This window comes from Mandrillus leucophaeus, unplaced genomic scaffold (assembly GCF_000951045.1).
Source record: "Mandrillus leucophaeus isolate KB7577 unplaced genomic scaffold, Mleu.le_1.0 Scaffold386, whole genome shotgun sequence".
Taxonomy (NCBI): domain Eukaryota; kingdom Metazoa; phylum Chordata; class Mammalia; order Primates; family Cercopithecidae; genus Mandrillus; species Mandrillus leucophaeus.
Window position 1 is genome coordinate 1,094,782 of NW_012104098.1, and position 22,348 is coordinate 1,117,129.

Below are 22,348 nucleotides of genomic sequence, written 5' to 3' on the forward strand. Positions count from 1 at the left end.
GAAGAAACATACCTCAACACAGTAAAAGCCATATATGACAGACCCACAGCTAGTATCACACTGAATGGGGAAAACCTGAAAGCCTTTCCTTCAAGATCTGAAACATAACAAGGATGCCCATTGTCACCACCATTACTCAACATAGTACTGGAAGTCCTAGGTAGAGTAATCTGACAAAAGAAGGAAATAAAGGGCATCCAAATCAGAAAGGAAGAAGTCAAATTATCCTTGTTTGCAAATGCTATGATATTATACTGGAAAAAAACCTAAAGTATTCACCAAAAAAACAATTAGGACTGATAAATTTAGTAAAGCTGCAGAATACGAAATCAGCATACCAAAATCAGTAGCATTTCTACATGCCAACAGTTAACAATCTGATAAAGAAATGAAGAAAGAAATCACATTTACAAATAGCTACAAATAAAATACCTAAGAGTTAACTTAACCAATCAAGTGAGATCTCTCTACAATGAAAGCTATAATATACTGATGAAAGAAATTGAAAAACAAACAACAAAATGGAAACACAGTCCATGTTCATGGATTAGAAGAATCAATATTGCCAAAATGTCAATACTACGCATCTCCCATGTACCATGACATCTCCCATGTACCATGAAAGATGCTGGGAATTAAATATGAATGAGACACAGTTCTGTCTCGAGAAACTGAAAGGCTCATTTAGTAAAAACAAAACATTATAATACAGAGCTCTTTTGTTACAAATTTTGATGATGGAATTCTACTTATGTATCCACAGATATCATACATGCAACCATTATGTATGCGTAAGAAACTTAAGTTGCACTTTTATCCCTATTATACATTATATACAACTCTCATTATGGCTTTTAACTTAATTACGAGGTTAACAAAACACCACAAAATAAGCACAAAAAAGTAAGCAATCTACAAACTAGCAAAACATGGTCTCACTTTGCAAACTGCTGAATGATCAAACATTACTCTAGTCACATGTGACCCAAAAATCTGTTGAGGACAAATAATGGTAGCTCTAGCACATAGCTTCATTTTGTCTATGAACATTCTAAAGCTGACATTTCCTAACAGAGAGGTTTCTATAGTGTGTTATGATTGCAACAATAGAAATCTGCTAGGTGACGTGATACACAATGGAGAAGAGTATTTCCCTTGCCTTAGATAGGTGAATGAAGGCTTTGTTAAGGAGACTGTTAGGTTGAACTTTACAGACAATGAGGAAATACAACAGATAAAGAAAGATAAACCAATATTCAATGCAATAAAACATCTGAGGCAAAAACAAGGGTGACAATTCAATCCATTAAGGCTCAGGGTCTTATGGAGAAAGGACCAAAGATAAAATGGAAAAGCTAAACAGGAAGCATATCAAGAAAGCAAAGGTAGGTAGAAGGGTAGACACCCAATGTGTCTTTATGTGAATTTACGGAGAGGGGAGATAAATTGAAATTTGCATTAGACACATCTTTTAGGTGGGAATAGAAGGAAGCATAGTACCAGCAGCATGCAGTAGTTCAGATGAGAGAAGAAAGAAGGTAGCTTTAAGGTAGACTAAGTGAGGATGAAGGTAAAGAGAAGGATATGAAAGATGTTGAGGACATAAAACTTTCCAGACTTAAGAACTAATTAAATGTTGAATTGCAAGAAGTGCTAAACCACATATTAAAATCAAGTATCTTGACAAATTTTGAACTGTTTTAATGTGAGTTCCTTTCACAACTTTAGTTGACCAGTGAGACCCAAAAAAATAAACAATGAAATCCAAGTGGTCTTAAAACTTAAATGTTACCTTATTTGGGGCTTCATTTCATCAACTCCTTAATTCACATTAAGTCAAATATATTGGCTTGGATAATCTGCAGACCTGGCTTTGAGTACAAGGAGCCTGGGTCTCTAACTAAAATTAAGTTGTACATGAAGAGGATGCGAATTCAGTAATGACAAACAGCTCTTTTTCTTGGGACCTAGCAATTGAGTCTATAAAAGTAATGAAAATTGTTTCAAAATTCAATCCATTAACATTATGATACGTGAGAGTTAACATAATGGTATAGGTTGGTGCAAAAGTAATTGTGTTTTTTTTTTCCGTTAAAAGTAATGGTAAAACCGCAATTACTTTTGCACCAACCTAATATTAATCCCTTGTGAGATTAAGATCAAAATAAAAGGAATACAAATTTACTAATCCTAGACTATATTTTGGTATATTAACATAATAGCAAGAAAACATTTTATATTAATTCTTAACATATTTGAAAATTTCTGAGAATAGAAATCTATAAAATGTCTCAAACTTTATGTTCTCACAACACTTTTATACTATTAAAAATTACTGAGTACTCCAGACAGCACTTATTTATCTGAGTTATACCTATCAAGAATTACATATTAGATATTAAATTTTAAAATATTCATTTATTTACTTTAACTATAACAAAACTTCTACACAGATAACATAGACAGAAGTTTTTAAATAAAAACTACATTTTCCAAAACAGAAAAAGAACTAATGAGAAGAGTGGCACTGTTACAAATTTTTACAAATCTTTTTAATGTCTAGAGGAACAGCTAGATCCCCATATTTGTTTCTGCATTTCACCTGTTGTGATATGTTGTCTCAGTTGAGCTATATGAAGAGAATCCTCCAGCAGGTGAGTAGTTGGAAAATGAAAGACAACATAAACTCCCTAAAAGGGGTCCTGGGGACCCCAAAAGACCTCCCACATACTTTGAGAACTATTGATACATATGGTAAAGAACATTATCACTTGGGTTAGTCATCAGTTAGTCTTCTCCAAAACTAGTTAAGTATTCCAAAGAAATTTCATAAATTCTACTTAAATTCTCAGAGGAGGAAGAAGAGGAAGAAAAGGAGGAGGAGGAAAAAGAGAAGGAAGAGGAGGAAAAGGGGCAGCAGGAGGAGGAAAAGCATCAGGGAACTGAACAATTATACGACTTGGGTGTCTTGCTACTGTCATAAAGATCAAAATTCTACATTTATAAAAATTAGAAGTCATTACGGAATTATAGCAGTATAAAGGACCTCTGAGACTGCACCTTGAAAATTAACAGAATAAAATATCAATAACCAAAGAGGCTAAAGAATTATCAAAAAAAATGGCAAAAATACACTTATAAAAAGGCTCAGAGTCTAGAAGGGGAGACCCAGCTTAAACGTAAGTGGACCTTTCTTTTCATATATTTACATACAAATATCCCTAATACACACAGACACACAGACACAATCTGAGGAACATATACATAGTCCTATCTTTACTTGTATTCATACTTGTAAAATGCTTCAATTTCAAGAAACAACTGATAGTATAACCAAACTACACAACTGTTACAGATTAATAACATTTCCTATCTTCTCAATATTTTTCAAGAATAACTTTAAATATAATGAAAATACATTTAATTCAGAATTCAGATCACTGAACCTACCAAGAAAACGGATAGTATCAAATACATGATTTAAAATTTATAAAGCAAACCATGCAATCAGTTCTCAAATATTTAATCTATACTACCCATGTTTAAAGGAAATCATAAGAACTTGGCCCAGCGCGGTGGCTCACGCCCGTAATCCCAGCACTTTGGGAGGCGAAGGCAGGCAGATCACAAGGTCAGGAGATCGAGACCATCCTGGCTAACACAGTGAAACCCCGTCTCTACCAAAAATAAAAAAAAAATTTAGCTGGGCGTGGTGGTGGGCACCTGTAGTCCCAGCTACTCGGGAAGCGGAGCTTGCAGTTAGCCAAGACTGCACCACTGGACTACTCCAGCAGGGCGACAGAGCGAGACTCCATCTCAAAAAAAAAAAAAAAAAAAAGGAAATCATAAGAACTTATTTAAATGTCAACTATTCAATAAGTCATTTTTGTTAATATTTTAACAAATAAGACAATTTACATTATTTCAACTTAACTTTCCTAATAGTATCATAATCTTTTACTTGCAATCTTCAATGAAAATTTTAAGAGGTCTGTACATAGAGATTACTGTATCCTTTAACATAGAAGAAAATATATCTTGTTTATGAATATATATAAGATCAGAACAAAAAACTGCTTAAACAAGCAATAAGTATTCTTTAAAACAGAAAGTCCATAGCACAATTCAAATTGCTGAAGATTAAAATATTTAGAAATAAAAAGCAAATTAAAAAATATAAATATGCTTATGACAAAATGAATCCATATTTAATTTTAACAGCTTAAGGACAACTTCTGTGAATTTTCAGCATAATACTGTTCCTCCAAAGAATTTTTTAAAGTGAGGTAAAAAGAAGCTAAATGAGAGTCAATCAGCTATAGGCATGCCAGAAATCAAGAATGTTAACTCATGTGAGGTTATGATAAAGAAAAGCTTCCAATAAATTGATAAAAGAGGAATTACTGATATTTGGCTCAGAAGATACAACAGCTACTACAATGGATTTCTTCCTCAACTGCCCTCTGATTTATCTTTGCACTATAAACACTTTCGAGCATGACAGCCAAAAGAAGCAATTACAGTTTTGTTCATAGTTTTTTCATTCAATGATTCATTTATTCATTCTCTTATTTAACTGCTATTTATTTAGTGCCAACTATGTGCCAAGCTCTGTATTAGCCATATGTACTTTACCAAATACCAATACAAATGAGCGGTACATAAAGAATTTGTCAAAATCCTTAGTGATGTGAAGCAAGAGGATGATGAGAAGTGAATAAACATATCAGCTGCACGTCACTGAAAATGCTATTCCTACATTTTAAAACTATTCCTACAAATTATTGCTTTGAGATATCCAACAGACTAATAAGTCTATGTAATAGACTTCACTTTGTGTCTACCAAGAAGAAGCTATGTCCATGGGATGCATTAGAGAACGTCATTTACTGTGAGCTGTAGCCCTCCATTTACAACAGAATGCAATTAATTCTGGCCTGAAAAAATCTTCCTCTAGAGCTTTTATTCCAATTTTGAGTGGACAGACATTTTGAAAAGGAGTTATTGGACTTCTAGATTGAAGAAGTCTACAGAATATGGAAAGAATGACATGGTATAATCTGCAGTAAAGTCTCACATACAATTCCACACTAAGGCAGGCAAATCTGCAACCAAAAAGAAGTTTCACAAATTCCTTCACATTTCTCAGTAGTAAAGGGGTTAATCACTGAAAGAAAGCATCCTTCTTAATGTTGTACAAAATAAAACATTAAAAAAATATTTTTGCCATCATATTAAATGGTTCAAAATTTCAATGAGTTTTCAATTTTAGAGGAATGCCATCAGTTTTACGCACTTTTAGCTCATTGTATTATAATCAAAAGACATCCCCCACCACATTCTTTAACATAATTAGTTCATAAACCTCACAAGAAAAAGTCATAATATAAGTATTCCTTGTAAGATTAATACTTTCATTTAAAAAAACACAAAATGTTTACAAAACAGACTGTAGAACTTGTATATGATACTAAATTCTAAACATAAATGTTAAAAATTCTTGGTTTATCCTCCAGTGAGATTAATCAGAGTTCGGAGAGAAGGTGTCACTTGATACAAAGTCATGCAAGAGTGACCATGATGTGGAGAATGGCAATCCAAAAAAGAGTAAATATGACTGCTTATCTTAAAGTGAAGGCTTGATCACAAATATACAGAAATGAAAACGATACAACATAGGACTGGTAAGTATTTACATTTAAAAAACTTTCCAAACTTCATACTGCTAAACTATAGACTACACTAGTGTTCAAATTCTCACCAAAATTTCAGTATCTGTAGCCTGTTCTTGGGCCATCTGAATTGCTTTTGCCAGATCTTCTTCACCTTCTGGGATGCTAAAATTATCATCTGGTATCTAGTTCACAGAGGAAGAGAAGGATAGGAAAAGTGAGCAGAAATATAAAATACTTTATTTCACTTTAGAAATAATTTTTCTTCACAAATCAAAGGATCAAAGAAATACTTTATGTAAAACACCATGTCATTCTGAAGATCCATGAAAAATGAATAACTGCTTTCTTCTGACTTCCTTGTAAATGTCAATAAGTGTCACTTCTAATAAATTCAAGGTTAGTTTGTGGGCAACTGCTTTTATCTATAATAGAAAATACAATCTAATAATTCTGCTGAAAAAATAATAAGGCTATCTAAATATCACCATTCTCTCCCCATCCCAAGTGCTCTCCGCCATCACTTTTTCATAACTACTAGCAACTGAAAATCTCTGGTTTATTAAAAAATAAAACTCACTGAGCATTAAAATCTTGAAAGGATGTGATGGATTGTAATTATATTAATGACAGTTAAGACTTAACACAAGCTTCTTATGTACTGATCACTGGTTTAGGCCCTTTACATTTATTAACTCAACCAGGAACTTCATGTGGTACATATAATCTCCATTTCACCAGTTATAAGCCTGTCTCCAATCTTCATTCCATCTCTTGCTCACCCAGGCTCGCCAGGCTTATTTCCACACAGTTTCATTCACAGCCTCTGTCATCTACCAGTGATTTTATCCTCCAAGTGTCCAAAGTAATGATAGGTCTCGGGAACAAAGAATTAAAGGAAAGCTTTGAGATAGGAACCACATTAGACAGAAGTACAGTTAAGCTGAAGGGATGCATAAGGCCTGAGCTCCAACTGGGCAGTGGGAATCTAGGAATCCTTGACAAGAGCAAACTGGATGACAGGAAGGAAGTGCCTCCTGAACAGAGATAACAGTTTATGGCAGGAATCTACAGGCAATAAGGAGCTGAACCTGAAGGACAATTAACAGGAAAATGAAAAAAATCAGATATATTATCCAATTTAAATGTTTAAATAGAATTTTCACATCTCATTCTTAATCAGCTGATACAAGCTAAATTCAGTTGAAAAACTAGTATCTCTTAACAAAAAAAAAAAAATGGTTCTTACCTGTTTCAGAAAATAAAATGAGCACTTCATGAGAATGACTGCAAAAAATTTACAGAATAAACACCTAAAATTAACATGTTACCTCTTCATATTCATAGTCATCTTCAGACGCTTCAGTTATGGTGACCTCTGAATATCTTGTCAAGTTTTAATCTCAAAAAATATAGAATAAAATTATTACACAAAAATTGATTTGACCTTCAAATATAGTATTGGATTCAACTATCTTACCAGGAAGTTGGTAAATATATGTAATTTAATCTCCAAAAAATTTGTCTTCCTCATATAGCCTATAAATCTAGATATTTTAAAACAAAATACTTCATTATTTTTTACAACTCAAATCCATGAAAACCTACATTTCTATCTGTGTGTCTGTTTTCTATCTATCTAATGATTTTCAACTTGATTCTATCAAGGCTTATGAAAATACATATAATATCATAAGGTAGCGTGAATTAGAAAGAGATAAGAAAAAACAGTAAATTTTTCAAATTCAATCTAAACCACAATGAATTTTCCAGAGCTCCTGAGTTAACCATTCACAGTACGTGAATAAAATGCGACTTTATTTGGTTTAAAGTATTGTGAATGAACAAAACAAATGCACACCAATATTTAAGTAAAGAACACATATCAATGTTTTTATCAATAAAATTTAACTTTTCCATATATCTCCATTTTTAAATTATCTTTATAGGAAAGATAACTTAATTTTTAAGTGAATATAAAGTATACAGCCATCATAATTCAAAATTTCATAAATACTGAAGAAATTAAATATCAATGGAAATGATTCTAACATAAAATAATTCTATGAGAATTGCTTTAAGACTTTCAAAAATTGTAAGTTACTCTAATTACATATGAATACTTCAAGACAATATTTTATGGTAAATCATAGCGCCCACCATCAATGCTTGTTGTTGTTGTTGTTGTTAGGTTTACATTTTTTTTTATTACACTGACTTGGTTATGCCAAATTTAAAATGTGTGAATTAAACACTTTAATGCATGACAGTGGTTATGAAAATCAAAGAGAGGATTAGCCTATTTTTCATTTTGCTGCTGATTATAAAATGTCTCTGGTATTATGCTAACCAAGCGTTAGCTGAAGGGGTATATAACAACTTCTGTTGTTTGTAACAAGAATAGATAACGCTTACACAGTATTTAATAGGAGACAGGAACTGTTCTAAGGGTTTTCCATGTATTAACTAATTTCATCCTCATCCTGTCTATGAGGCTGGAACTATAACTCTATTTTACAAATCAAGAATCAGAGGCATAAGGTTCCACAGCTAGGAACTAAAAGAACCCATTGCTTCTCCATGTTCTGTGTGGGTTTTTGGTGCCACATAAATACATAAAGTGCTTGCCAAATATTTTCCTTAGAGATCTAAACCTATAAATGTATTATTGCTACTAAGCTCCATCACAAGTAATCATTCTCCCCTGTATTTCTTATCCCTATCACTTGCAGGAGACACTTAAGCCCCATTCCATTATGACCAACCCTCAGACACGAGGTATCTGTCAAAAGGTCGATATTTTATTGTCAAACATGAGTAAGTGCCTCTCCTAATAACATAGCGAAAAGTAATTAGGCTCAAAAATAGCTAAATGATTAAACAACAACCACACAAAAATAGTTGCATACTTCAGTCTATTCCATAACCTTAATTCATCTATATTAAATCCTACAAGGAGTAAAATATCTCCTTTATTATCTATTACTGTAGAACAGCTTCTAATAGTATTTGCCTCACTCTCTAATTCCTTGCCATCAGCCTCTTTAAAGAACATAAGGCTTCTACTAGAAATCTGTTCGAGGTATTTTATCTTTCACTAACAACGTATTTCCAACATCTCCCTAATCCCCAGTTCCAAAGCCACTGTTACTTCTTATTTAACACCCTACTCCAGATACTGAACCTGAAGGTCATGCTAAGTGAAATGTTAGATACAGAAAGACAAATACTGCATAATCTCACTTATATGTGGACTCTAAAAAAAAATTCCAACTCCACGGAAAAATTAGAAGGGGAGTTACCAATGAGCAGAGGGTAGGGAGAATGGGGATGTTCGTCAAGGTTGCACAAACATTCATTATAAGATGAAGAATTTATGGAGACCTAATATATAGCACACTAACTATGGCTAATAATAATGTAGTGTGCACTTAATATCTGTAAAGAGAGTAGATCTTAAATATTCTCACCACAAGTAATATAAAAAAGGAAAAGGTAGCTATACGAGGTAAACAGGTAAATTAGCTTGGGTGTGGTAATTATTTCACAATGTATATGTAAATCAAAATACGTTGTACACCTTGAATGTACGTAATTTTGTCAATTACATGTCAATAATGCTGAAAAAGGAACAACACGCATTTATTATACTGTAGTTTCTCTGGATCAAGAACTCACTAATGGTTTAGCTCGTGGAATCTGACTTGGGGTCTCTCATGTCACAGTCAAAATGACAGCAGGATTAGGGTCATCTGAAGGCTGAGATGAGGCAGCAGGATCCATTTCCATGGCAGCTCACTGACATAGTACTAGTTTCCCAGAAGACCTCAGTTCCTCCCCATGTGGGTCTCTCCACAGGCTACATGAGCATCCTCAAGATATGGTGGGCTAACTATCCCCAGAATAAGCAGTCCAAGAAAACAATGTGGATGCCACAATAGCTTTTCTGACCAAAGATCAGAAGTCACACATCATTTCTTCATTATCCTACCGGTTACATGGGTCATGCCTATTCAATGTGTGAGGATTACACAAGAGCATGAATATTAGGAGGTGGGGCTCACTGGACGCGTATTAGTTCATTCTCACGCTGCTATGAAGAAATACCCAAGACTGGGTAATTTATAAAGAAAAGAGGTTTAATTGACTCATAGTTCTGCATGGCTGGGGATACCTCAGGAAACTTACAATCATGGCGGAAGGCACTTCTTCACAGGGCGCCATGAGAGAGAGAATGAGTGCAAGCAGGGGAAATGCCAGACACTTATAAAACCATGAGATCTCATGAGACTCACTCATTATCACGAGAGCAACATGGAGGAAACTGGTCCTATGATCCAATTACCTCTACGAGGTCCTGCCCTTGACACATAGGGATTATTACAATTCAAGGTGAGATGTGGGTGGGGACACAGATCCAAACCATATCAAGGTGTCATTTTATTTTAGAGACTGGCTTCCTCCCATATTCTGAGTGTTAAAAGAGTCAATATATGTAAAGCATTTAGATTAGTGCCTGGCTTATAGTAAATGATATACAAGTGTTTGTTGTCATTTCTTTTCTCACTCTGGAAAGAGTATCTATGGAAAAAAAAATCTCTTACATTTCTCATGCCGCTGTTCCCCCATATGTTAAAATGAATAAAAGACATTTTAAATTTCCCTCCAGTTATAGATTTATATATTTGATTGTTTTATATAAGATAAAATTTCCGAAGGTTCAGCTAGAGGAAGTTGGCCTCTTTTCTATGAAAAAGCATGACCCCTTCTGAGAGACAGTTCCTAGAAAGTAATTTTGTATACAGTCATTTGTATGTCTTCAGAAAAGCAATGCCATCCTTCACCATGTACACATTACAATAATTTCAAAAAGAATATTCTAGAATCTTCTGGATAGACTTTAAAGTTGTAAATAAGCCAACTACTGATAAGATTATATGAGGAAGATGTCACATGGCAATATACAGTAGAAAAAAAGTGATTTGTCCTCAAAGCATAAAAAATATCAAACAACACTTATATACTCCTACCCAGCAAATACTCTGGACAATGGCTTTTTATCACCTAAATGTATTACTTTCCCACAATCAAAAAAAAATTAAGAGAAAACATAAATACCATTTTACAAAGCTTAAAAGTATTTTCACATGGACCAAAACTATATTTATTCTCACAACAACCCAATGAGGTCAAATGGCACAAATACAATCATCTCTAAATTAAAAATGAAGAAACTGAATCAGAGATTAAAAGATTTGCCCAAGATCACATAGCTGTGAATGACAAAGATAAATTCCTGAGATACAAATGCCATAAATTTGCTGCTACATCGTACTTTCTACAATGAGACAACAGGAATACACAATATGTTTTTACAAATATCCTAGGTAATGAACTCACCTATTTTTTTTCCAAAAACTCTCAAGTATTACATTAATAACAGGTAAATTAAATCACATAAATAGCTTAATTTGAAGACCCCCAGAGGAAAGAGAAGCAGAAAAGAGCTACCGACTACAGACTCAAAACGAAATCTAACCAAGGGCAAGAGATTGATGAGACAATACGTCAGGTAGTGGACAAAACAATCAAACTAGGAAAATACATACTTTGATTGATTTTTATGTTTCCACAATATAATTTATACTTAAAATTTCCCAAAGGCAACTCAGTTTAAATGTCATGATGTTATTAAAGACATAAATGTACTTTGACACTTATGTTTGTATGCATCCGTTTACCTGGCTAGCTAGCTGGCAATAGAGACAGGTGCACAAACTAATCCTAAAGTGATTCTGTAGCAGTTTGCAAATATACACACTATACAAAATGTGACAATTAATGAATGTGAAATTTGGAGGAGAAAAGAAAACAGTATTATAGAAATAAGATTAAGATGCAGCACATACCATAGGTCTCATAAGATTGTTTAAAAATAACCCCCAGATTTGACTCTAAGCTTCCCAGTAACTAGGGTAAAAAGGGACATGGAATCAGACACTATCTCTGTATCGACCCAATGAAAACAGATGAGTTTCTCTACAGATATCCAGCAATATCTCGTTCCAAAGCCCGACAGAAATGACATTCTTGGGTTCTCACAAAAAGAACAGTGCATCGTAGAGATATCAATCCCCTTGGCCCTTGGGACAGCATAAAAGGCAGAGTGAAGTAGGATGTGATGGAGTACTGTATGTGAAAAACTTCGGAAAGCATTGTTTTGTATAGCAATCTTGCCAGAGTAGAAAAGGTTAATTCGTCAAGAATGATAAAACTCTGTATACTCTGGTTCTACTTTCACTGAGCAACTTTCTCATCCGTAATTTAATCTCTTAGGTGATCCTACTCTCTAGGAAACATTCATACAATTAAGCTAATCACAGTTCTCATGCAAAGTTATTTTTCTACTGAAATAATAAGTTAGCATTCTGGCCTAAAACCAGTTTCTTAACGTCAAGCTGCCTTTGAGCCCTTACAAAACTCCCTTCCCTCTAACTGCCTAGTATTCCTTCGAAGAACACTGGTGAATTTCAGTCCCAAAATTTTCTTCTGCCCCGTCTGTTCCCCTCATATCTGGTTCTTACCTATCTGCACACTTGGCCTTGACTTGACACTTAATACTGTGCCTGGTTTTCTAGACTGCTCTTGCCTAGGGTAGTGTCCATGGCTCCCCTTTTCTCCCTGCCCTGAAGCCACAGCCTACAGTACCATCCAAGTTCAAAACAGGTTCTGTATTCCTAGTCATAACCTAGACACAGACTGAGGCTCCCATTCCTCACAAATCTCCATTTGCTCTGGAAGGAATTTAGTAGCACTTGTGAGTTTCATAGCATGAATTAGTTCCCTGGTATTTGGTCACCATGGGTGAACTATCTCACAGTTTCTGCACTAGCAGAGCCTGCACCAGATCCTGATACTGTCAATCTTTTCAGAAAATGGGAAAATGTAACACCCACACTGAAACTGCCAGGGAGCCCTAAGCCCATCATAGTACTGCAGAGAACACAACTGCCAGAAACCTCAGTGAGACATTTTGGTTGGCCTAATGGCGCAGAGCTTGAGGTGCCAACTGGTATGAGGGAGAGACAAGTAACATTCCACAAATGGACCAGAGCCAGAAACCAATGAACAATTTTCAGATGCGAGCAGCATACAAAGTACCTTACACACTGGTCTCTTCCACTGTTGCATTTGTAGGTAGTGTTTACTGCCAGTAGCAGCAGCATCTTTATAAAGAACTGGAGTGAAACATATAGCTAATTATATTTTACATGATTTCCCAAAGCTACTATAGACAGAAATCATTTTGTAATCGTTGCCATCACTGCAGAGCCAATGTACACAGAGGCAATCTAAAATCTAGCCTGGATCTTCCATGATCAACATTTTACTTATTAAGCTGAAATAAAAATACTGTAAATAGCAAATACCATAGTCTTGGTCCCTTTCTTAGGAAGGCCAGTTTAAATAACTGAATAATACAGACAAAAATGGAAGGTAGCTAGCATGCTTGTGGTCACATTCCCTTTTGCCAATTGCTCCCTGCAGTTTTTACCACACAGTCTTCATAAGGACTCAGAATTCTTATTAATATCCTATACCAGGGAGCCACTACCAATTCAACAGAACCGGTAAGAGTGGAGAAATGTACTGGCCACTCCTGTTCTAGATAGCTATTGCGTATCTTCTACCTTCATCACTGGAAAATAACTTCTGTTCAGCATATAAGACTCATAGTGCTCATGAAGCTGATGGTGTAAGTCTTTCCAACTTCTAAGCCAGGAGATCCAAAGATATGGGCTCTACATGTGATATTTCTATCTGAAAATATAAAGGCTAAACATTAAGATATTTATCTACAGGCTTGCTACTTCAATTACAGTCCTTGGACCAGCAGCACCCGCAGCACCGGGAAGCTTCTTACCAACGCAGAATCTCAGCCCCCTTGCCAGACTTACTGAATTAGATTCTTCATTTAAAGATCCACAGGTAGTCACCTGCACATTAACATTTGACTAAAGGACACACAGCAAAACACATTTTTTTCTCTCCAAATAGCCTATGACTTTCACACAGGTAAATATCAACACTCTGGATTTAATAACATAGTTCTTAGTCTGTCTATATGCAGGTTGTGTATCCTTTTCATTTGAATATACATAGGGTATGTATGTTCTAATATCTAAGAACCCATGCATAAAGTTCCAGTGATAAGAAATACACTATTAGGGTTCATAACAATTACTAAGGATTTTAGAAATGTCTTTTCACTTAATACTACAAACATTTCAGAGAAGTACCATTTTATAACAGAAGAAAAAGTGGCTAACATATGTATCTAAGAGAATGCTAGTTTTAAAAAAGAAAAAGAAATCTATGCATCCACCTTTCTAAATGTTTTACTTAACTACAATGTTTAGCTTTAAAAAAAAAAAGTTAAAAACCATACAGTAAATTTTAAAAAATGAAAGGCCAGGTGCGGTGGTTCACGCCTACAATCCCAACACTTTGGGAGGCCAAAGTGAACCATCCTGGCTAGCACGGTGAAACCCCATCTCTACTGAAAATACAAAAAAAAAAGAAAATTAGCCAGGTGTGGTGGCAGGTCCCTATAGTCCCAGCTACTTGGGAGGCTGGGGCAGCAGAATGGCATGAACCCAGAAGGTGGAGCTTGCAGTGAGCCGAGATCGTGCCACTGCACTCCAGCCTGGGTGATATCTCAAAAAATAAAATACAATAAAATAAGGAAAATTTAAATTTTAATTAAAGTTATCAGTGAACATTACTATTGCAGTGAAAGACTAGATAGAACAGTTACTTAAGAAGACAGCAAACTGGTACACTGGCTCATGTCTGTAATCCCAGCACTTTGGGAGGCCAAGGCAGTAGGATGCCTTGAAGGAGTTCAAGACCAATCTGAATAACAGAGTGAGACCCCCATCTCTACCAAACACAAAAACAAACAAACAAAATTAGCTGGGTATGGTACCGCACATCTGCAGTTCCCGCTACTCAGGAGGCTGAGGTGGGAAGATTGCTCAAGCCCAGGAGTTTGAAGCTGCAGTGAGCTATGATCATGACACTGCACTCAAGCCTGGGTAGCAGAGCAATACCTCATCTCTTAAAAAAATACTTTTTTTCTAAAGGTAGCATGGTAGAGGTTAAGATATTTATCTACAGGCTTGCTACTTCAATTACAGTCCTCAGTATCTCAGATAAGGGCATCAGTCTAGTGTGATCCTCGTATTTCAGGGTCTAGAGTCCTTAATTTTGGAGTTTCAGAAAGAGTTGACTTTGGGACTCCATCCAGAGCTGATTAGCTTCACAGAACTGGCTTAAACTTACTCAACTCTCAGAAATCGCTGCCGGGGGTTGGGGAGACCTTTTCAATGGCAAGTAAATGTACACCTATCATCTAAAAAGCCAAATCCTTAGTATTAGAATGCCTAGAGAGAGGAAATAATCAAAAGCTAGAGGAGCCAGATGTCCATGTAGAGGGAGATATGTAACAAAAACAGTATCTTGAGGCTCCACTTTCCTAGGGTCCATGTATTCACTTACTCTTCCTTGAACAAAGTCTCTTTAGACAAGGAACAACAAAATCAATTAACCTTTAGCTTTCTTAGTACAAATTCATTCTGGCCTTCCAATTGGAACTGGGCAGTCCCAAATGTCTGCAGCCACACATTTATAGGCAGCCCTTCCTCACTACAATTGAAAACCTCACCCAAGTTGTGTTGATTTCTAATAAGATATTCATTCATTCACAAAAGACAACCAACCTTCTTTCTAGGTTCTGGAGATACCTACTTGACCCTTTACATATCTATCACATAGCTAAAATCTCACCTTATATTTTATAATGCTGCAAGTATTTTTCTAATGATGAGTTCTGGAGAGGATTCATGTACTCCATAACTCAATTTCTTAGTGTTCTGACAATAGCTAAGAACCATGTCATGTATGTTTGTATCTCATCTTGTTGAAGTCTAAAACATAAAAGCAATGATATTCTGAGGTTCCTTAGAAGAGAAATAGGTGGCACTGTTAAGAGTTAGGAGATTATAGGGAAGGGGTGTTGCAAGGTAAGAACTCTTTTTCCTGAACACAGTGTGTAAACCATCATAAAGGACATGGGACCTTTATTAATATCCCCCCACAAGGCGGATCCTGGCTATGTTTCTGGTTTGGACATTAGTCTATTCATATTCTTCATATTTGAGTATTTAAAAGCAGAAAAGTGAGAGATTTCCTGAAGAATTCAAGTCAACTTCTTTGAAAGTCTTGCTCGGTATTGATAGCTCATTGTCTAACGTACTAGGAGCCATCTGTTCAGTCATAAATAAGGGAAGACCAGATCAAATGCAGATTAGAAGTCATTGAGTATATGTGGGAAGCAGAGGACATCAGATTTCTGATTCATCTGTGCATATTATAACTTTTATTTACCCACCACAATAGCTCAATTAAATTACCTGAAAGCAAAAACTTTTAACCAAAAGAAGTCTCACTTTAGCAACTGTCATAATTGCCTTAAGAAACAATGTCAAATAACATTACACAGGCAACTCTTAATTAACCATGTGAAGAGAGCCCAGGGATACAGGAAAAATTGGTATTCACAAGCAATCCTCAAACTTCATTTCAACTGGGAGCTGAAATGACTAAACCTCTTCCCTCAGCATGGAATATAGCAAAATTAACTGGTTAAATGTTTAACTGTGTATCCCCTGACTACCCTTTCGTTAAAATACAAAATAGTAGTCAGTCAAGCAAAGAAAGAAGAAAAGTAAATGGGTTGGATAATTCACACAGTGGATAGTAAAATCCTAAAAAGTTATAGTTGCTTATATGTGTTAAAGTTCCAATAAGTGTGATTATTTGAAGAAGTCTTTGTAAGACAGGTTTGCAAACTGCTACATCTTGGCAGGTGGGACTCAGTGAGCTCCCTGCAAATTAAGTAAACCTGATTTTCATTGCTGAAAGTTCTGTCATGTTAGACTCCTACCATTTATTTCACAAAGATGTTTGCAAAAAGTTACCTGTCAATCTCATGTTAACAATTAAACTATGTGTTTACGGAAATAATTTTAATGCAAACAAAATTACAAGATGCCTGGTTACCATTCAGTAGCGAGGGCACTGATATAGATACGCTTAGGAAGAATTATGAAAATCGCTGTTAAAGAGGAATATTACTGGAAAAGACAGCCTGTTAGATCTATGAAAACAGTATAAAACCTCACTTATGACAACTAAAGCACCCACATATTTCTTTCAAATTGATTTCAAGCGATTCGAATTTCTATTCCTGTAAAAGTCGTTTTGGCACCCAATAAAATACTACATATGTTCTTTAATCTTTTAACTAAATTCTTCACAGCTCTCTGTAGTGTGGATGTGTACTGAGGCTGAGTCAGGACAGGTTAATCGGCTTGTCAAAGCTCACAAAATGAATCATTGCTAGATTTCTGAAATCTTGAATTAAAGCTGGGGAGGATTACAGTTGGACAAAAAAATAAGATTTGGCAGATTTTGGAGTTTCCTTGGTATCTTTAAGAACTGAACAGATAATCATCTCTTTCTTACCGCCTGAATAAAGGACTTAGATGTCTTTTTCTCATGAACCCTCCCCGTCTCCCTAGTAGGGATTAATCTATATAACTAGAGGAAGGGAGTTCTAAAGCCTTAGCACAAGAAATAGTGGACCTAATTATCCACACATGGTTATTCAATTTTTCTGTTACTTCCGATAAAAATCGTTAATCACTATCTGCTTTCTTCTTAACATCTCTGAGCTGTGTAGTTCACCAGATCATTATTTGCTCAAGGAGAAAAAAAAAAAAAAAGCAACTATACTACTATTATTATTAAATAGTAAAACTTGGAACTACCCAGGAAGATAATGCTATCAAAACTAAGCATTTAAGCATTAACTGGACCATCCAACTGGATCGTGGGTTGGGTATTCTGAGCTTCAGCTTCTAAATGTCCAATGGCAGAGGTCTTTCCCTGGTCTCCTAACGTTTCTCCGTTGAATTTATTGGGACGGCTTTCTGAAAGATTGAGGGCTTACTTAGGAAACCCATTATTTGCAAGGAGGGTTGAAGCAATTTGTTGTGCTGCCTTAACATAAAAAGCAACCCGTCATCCAAAATGTACTGAGTGGTTACTAAGTATGAGGCCTTGGAAGGTCTCCCAACTCTTCTAACAGGTACGGGACACCCTGAGCTACTAAGGGCGAGAAATTCAGTGAGTGGCTCTTAGGAAGACTGCGGTGGCAAAAACAGCGCCTTGAAGTCCAACAAAGTCTCCTCCGGAGAGTGGCCCCAAGGCTCAAAAGGCGCCCCCAGTGGGAGGCCCTCGCCTTCCTCCCAACACCCATTACCGGACAGCGCAGCAAGCCGCGCCTCCACGGGAAGGATACGTTCCAGGTAGTAGGCGCCCTCAGCCGCCACCGCGTCCGCCGTGTCCCTCGCGTCCCCAGCTGCCGTCAAACCCACGCCCAACGCCTCTTCCAGCACCCTTACGGCGGAGCTCGGTATCCCTCCCTGAGCAGCCATCTCTGGCGCTCCGAGCCCCCTCCACCGGCCGGCCCACAGCTGTCCCTAAGGGCAACAGCGAAGACGCTGCCCAACGGCCCCAGGCAGCTCTCGCGAGATCCCGGCATCTCTCACCCCGCCCCACGGGAGCCCGGGGCACGGAAGGGTTGCCAGGAGTCCAAGTAGCTGTCGCACTCCCGGGCCTCCCGGTTACCGTGGCAACGTTGTTGCCTAGTTAACGCGAGAGCTCAGGCGCAGCTCTCGGAGCGGACAAGATACAATAAACAATTGGCTTGCATTGCACCTTCCTACCCAAGCAGCTTGGTTTTCTTTCTCTTTGACCCTATAATTTCATTCCCACTTCGTTGTCGTCTCTGAATTACCTTTCTCTTGATTCTTGCCCATTAGCAGTCCTCTAATTTCAGATGTTTGTAGATCCCCAAGTGTTCCCAGGGAAAACTACTAGAAAAGGTGAGTTCTCAACACCTAGAAGTTTTTTAAAAATGAAAAAATAAAGTTCTAGAAATCATAATTGAAAGACTGACCCAGGGGAGCTACCAGACGCTTAGCAATAAAGAACTATGGTGTTCAGCTTTGTCAAGTCCTTTCTTGTGATCTTTAATGCATTTAGCTGGACATCTGTTTTGAGTTTGGTTCCATATACTAAGACTTGGAATAGTATTTGTAGCATTGATTCTCGCCAAGGTAAAAACAGTTGCATAAAAATTATGAGCTACAAATTTGGTCCTAACAAATGTATATAGTTGACACTTGCCCTATCATGTGTAGTCTTACTGCTATGAGAGGATCTTCCTCAGGTTATATTGCGTATGTATCAGAAGCAAATTCAAGGCCCTTTTCCTTGCAAATATTTGTTCTTTTTTATCCCTCTTAATTTTATTTTAGGTTCAGGGGTACATGTGCAGGTAAGCTCATGTCGCAGGGGTTTGGTGTATAACTTATTTCGTCAGCCAGGTACTAAGTGTAGTACCCAATAGTTATTTTTTCTGATCTTCTCCCTCGTCCCACTCTCCTCCTCAAGTAGGCCACAGTGTCTGTTGTTCCCTCTTTGTGTCCATTTCTTCTCATTATTTAGCTCCCACTTATAAGTAAGAACATGCAGTATTTGGTTTTCTGTTCCTGCATTAGTTTGCTAAGGATAATGGCCTCCAGCTCCATTCATGTCCCTGAGAAGACATGATCTCATTCTTTTATGGCTGCATAGTATTCCATGGTATATGTGTACCACATTTTCTTTATCCAGTCCATTGATGGGCATTTGGGTTGAATCCATGACTTTGTTGTGAATATCAATGAACATGCATGTGCATGTGTTTTTATGGTAGAACAATTTCTATTTCTTTGGGTATATACCCAGTAATGGGATTGCCAGGGCGAATGGTATTATTTTTCATTCTACATTTCTTGATGAAAACTGGAAGCCAGTGATCCCATAAAAGCTCCCATTTATTACCAAAAGATAGCAGTAACTTCCTAAGGAGGGGTTTGAGACTTCATGTGTCAGAGCCAGAGAGACAGCTTTCAGAGCCTGCTTCCATCACTTACTAGCTATGACACATTGGGCAAACTACTACTTAATGCCTCTAGGCCCTAGTTTCATCATTTGTAGAACAAAGACAACAATACTACCTACCTCAAAGTGCTGTTGCAAGGGGTAAAGCAACATAAAGCATTAAGAACTTTCCAGGAACATAGAAGATACTAAGAAATGTTAGCTGTTATTTCTATTAAATGTTTGATTTTGTTTATTTTTTAGAATAATCTAGGGTCACAGGTAGATATAATAGTCAGATAATTCATTCCTGGTGCCTATTCTTTTACTACCCTACTCTTTGTCCTTGAGTTCTCACATCACACATTTCCTGAGTGCTCATTAAATGCAAGGAACAATTACAGGAGGCTGAAAATACAGGAGAAGAATTCTGACACTGGAGAATCCACTGCTTTTATAGAAAAGTTGCTCTTTGTTTCAGAAGAAGGCATTACCTCATCTCTCAAGGTTGTTTCCTGTAAATCCAGCCTTCACAAATGACCTGAGTAAGGAGTAGTCAAAGCCTTACATTTTTGGCATATCTAACAAGACATGTAGGAACATAAAAGACACGAAGGAGGATCTCTCAGAACAATTACTGTTTATTTGTTTTTGTTTGTTACAATGGCTCATCATTCTGACATTTTAGATGTAGTGTGTCATCTTCTACAGATGTTTGTCTCCAGCCTCTTCTGTATGACCTTAATTAAGTTCTCTGAGCCTTAGTTTCCTGTTCTGTAAACCAGAGATTTTAATACCTACCTTACTAAAATGTAAAGACTAAACAAAATACGTGAAAAGCACTTATAACCATGTCTGGTATATCAAATGTGTTCAGTAAATAATCGTTAATAAAATTAGCTTAAAATATTGAATGAATATGCAAGCTTAAATTGGGTATTGTATTTTTAAGAAACTTAAACATACAGAAACAATTTAAGATAAAACTTAAATATTTTTAGAAATATGGAGCACTCAGCCAGACACGATAACTCACACCTGTAATCCCAGCACTTTGGGAGTCTAAGGCAGATGGATCACAAGGTCAGGAGATCAAGACCATCCTGGCTAACATGGTGAAACCCTGTCTCTACTAAAAATACAAAACATTAGCCGGGTGTGGTGGCACACGCCTGTAGTCCCAGCTACTCAGGAGGCTAGGCAGGAGAATCACTTGAACCCGGGAGGCAGAGGTTGCAGTGCGCTGAGATCATGCCACTGCACTCCAGCCAGGGCAACAAAGCAAGACTCCATCTCAAAAAAAAAAAAAGAAATAAAGAAAGGAAGGAAGGACAGAAAGGAAGGAAGGGAGGGAGGGAGGGAGGGAAGGAGGAAAAGAGAGAAAAGAGAAAGAAATATGCAGCACTCAAAAAAGGGAAAGAGTTTAATAGGGTCATATAAAATGAATAAATTATGACCAATATCCATTGCTTAATATAGAGGAGAAATGGGAAAAAAATCTTCTCCAAAGAGTTCAAAAACAGGAGACTTATGACTGAAAGAAGTATCATTAACTACACTCCTCAAAAAAATGAAAACTTGTAAGTCTAATTCTATGAAGTTTCAAGTAGCCAAAGTTTTAATTCAGAGTTACTAATTTGATTATATCCATTTCATGGATTTCAAAATTGGAAGTCACCCAAGATATGTGTGGTTCAACTACAATTTGAAACACATTTCACAGGGACCTAAGCAGAAGTGATTTTAAAAATTCCAATTAAAGCTACATTAACATTTTATTTTGTAAACTTTTTGGTCTCCACAATGGTCTGTAAAGCAATGAAATAAAAGCAAAAAATAATTTTAACAAATATAAACAGAACCAATAATTGCATTCAAATAAAAACATGATGCAACCTTTTAGGAAGACTGCTGATATCTTAAAACTAGCATGTATTTTCAAGGAACAAATTTGAAAATAAATGTGTTACATTTGAATTTTTATTCTGTTAATAACTAGTTTAATTAAAAAGAAGTGTGAACGCTTTACTAAGAAAAAACAAAAAATTCAGACCAAAGTGACTGTTTGAGTTATAATGCCTTTCCATCCTATAATATTTCCTTTTTAATATACTGCACAAACTTCCTTGGAGTGGAAAAAAAAATACCTTAATATTTTGATGAATGAACAGCAAACTATCTACTTTCCCTTTGAATGTATTACTGAAAAATATAAATAAAGAAAACCAATGGAGACAGTAGAAATAAAGCAACAACCACAAAAGGCAACAAATTTTATCTCCTCCCAGCCTAAATGCTCCATTTATGTAAAAGTGAAATTATTTTTAAAAGTAAAACCAGAAAGGAAGCTGACAATGGATGTACTCTTTGTATTTGTAGTTTTAAAGCAGAAAATAATTACATGCAATAATATAGTAAAGTAGTATTCAATTTTCATAAGTTATGAGCATTCATTTGCTATAGATAGAGCCCAAGCCATTTACTGATGCATCTTTTTATAAAAGTAACTATCTTATTTTCTTTCAAAACTTAACAGTAAGTGGTGGCCAATTTTAGATTTCTGAATTCATAGAAGTAGTACTAATTGACTATGGTGGAAAATTATCATTTCAAATATACAG

General features: G+C 36.1%; 1 protein-coding gene across 2 annotated transcripts in view; it reads right to left on the minus strand.

The window, feature by feature from the left end:
* SPAG16 (sperm associated antigen 16) overlaps positions 1-18,340 on the minus strand; it is a 221,404-nt gene extending 203,064 nt beyond the window's left edge. The window contains exons 1-3 of one of the 2 annotated variants that reach the window (XM_011990873.1): positions 18,100-18,321; positions 7,004-7,050; positions 5,762-5,857 (exon numbers count right to left, since the gene is read on the minus strand). In XM_011990873.1, coding sequence (XP_011846263.1) covers positions 5,762-5,857; positions 7,004-7,050; positions 18,100-18,235 — 279 coding nt within the window. In that variant the 5' untranslated portion in view covers positions 18,236-18,321. Of the gene's footprint in view, positions 1-5,761; positions 5,858-7,003; positions 7,051-18,099 lie in introns of both variants that reach the window. The other variant, XM_011990874.1, reaches the window with a different exon arrangement.
* Positions 18,341-22,348: the final 4,008 nt, after the last annotated feature.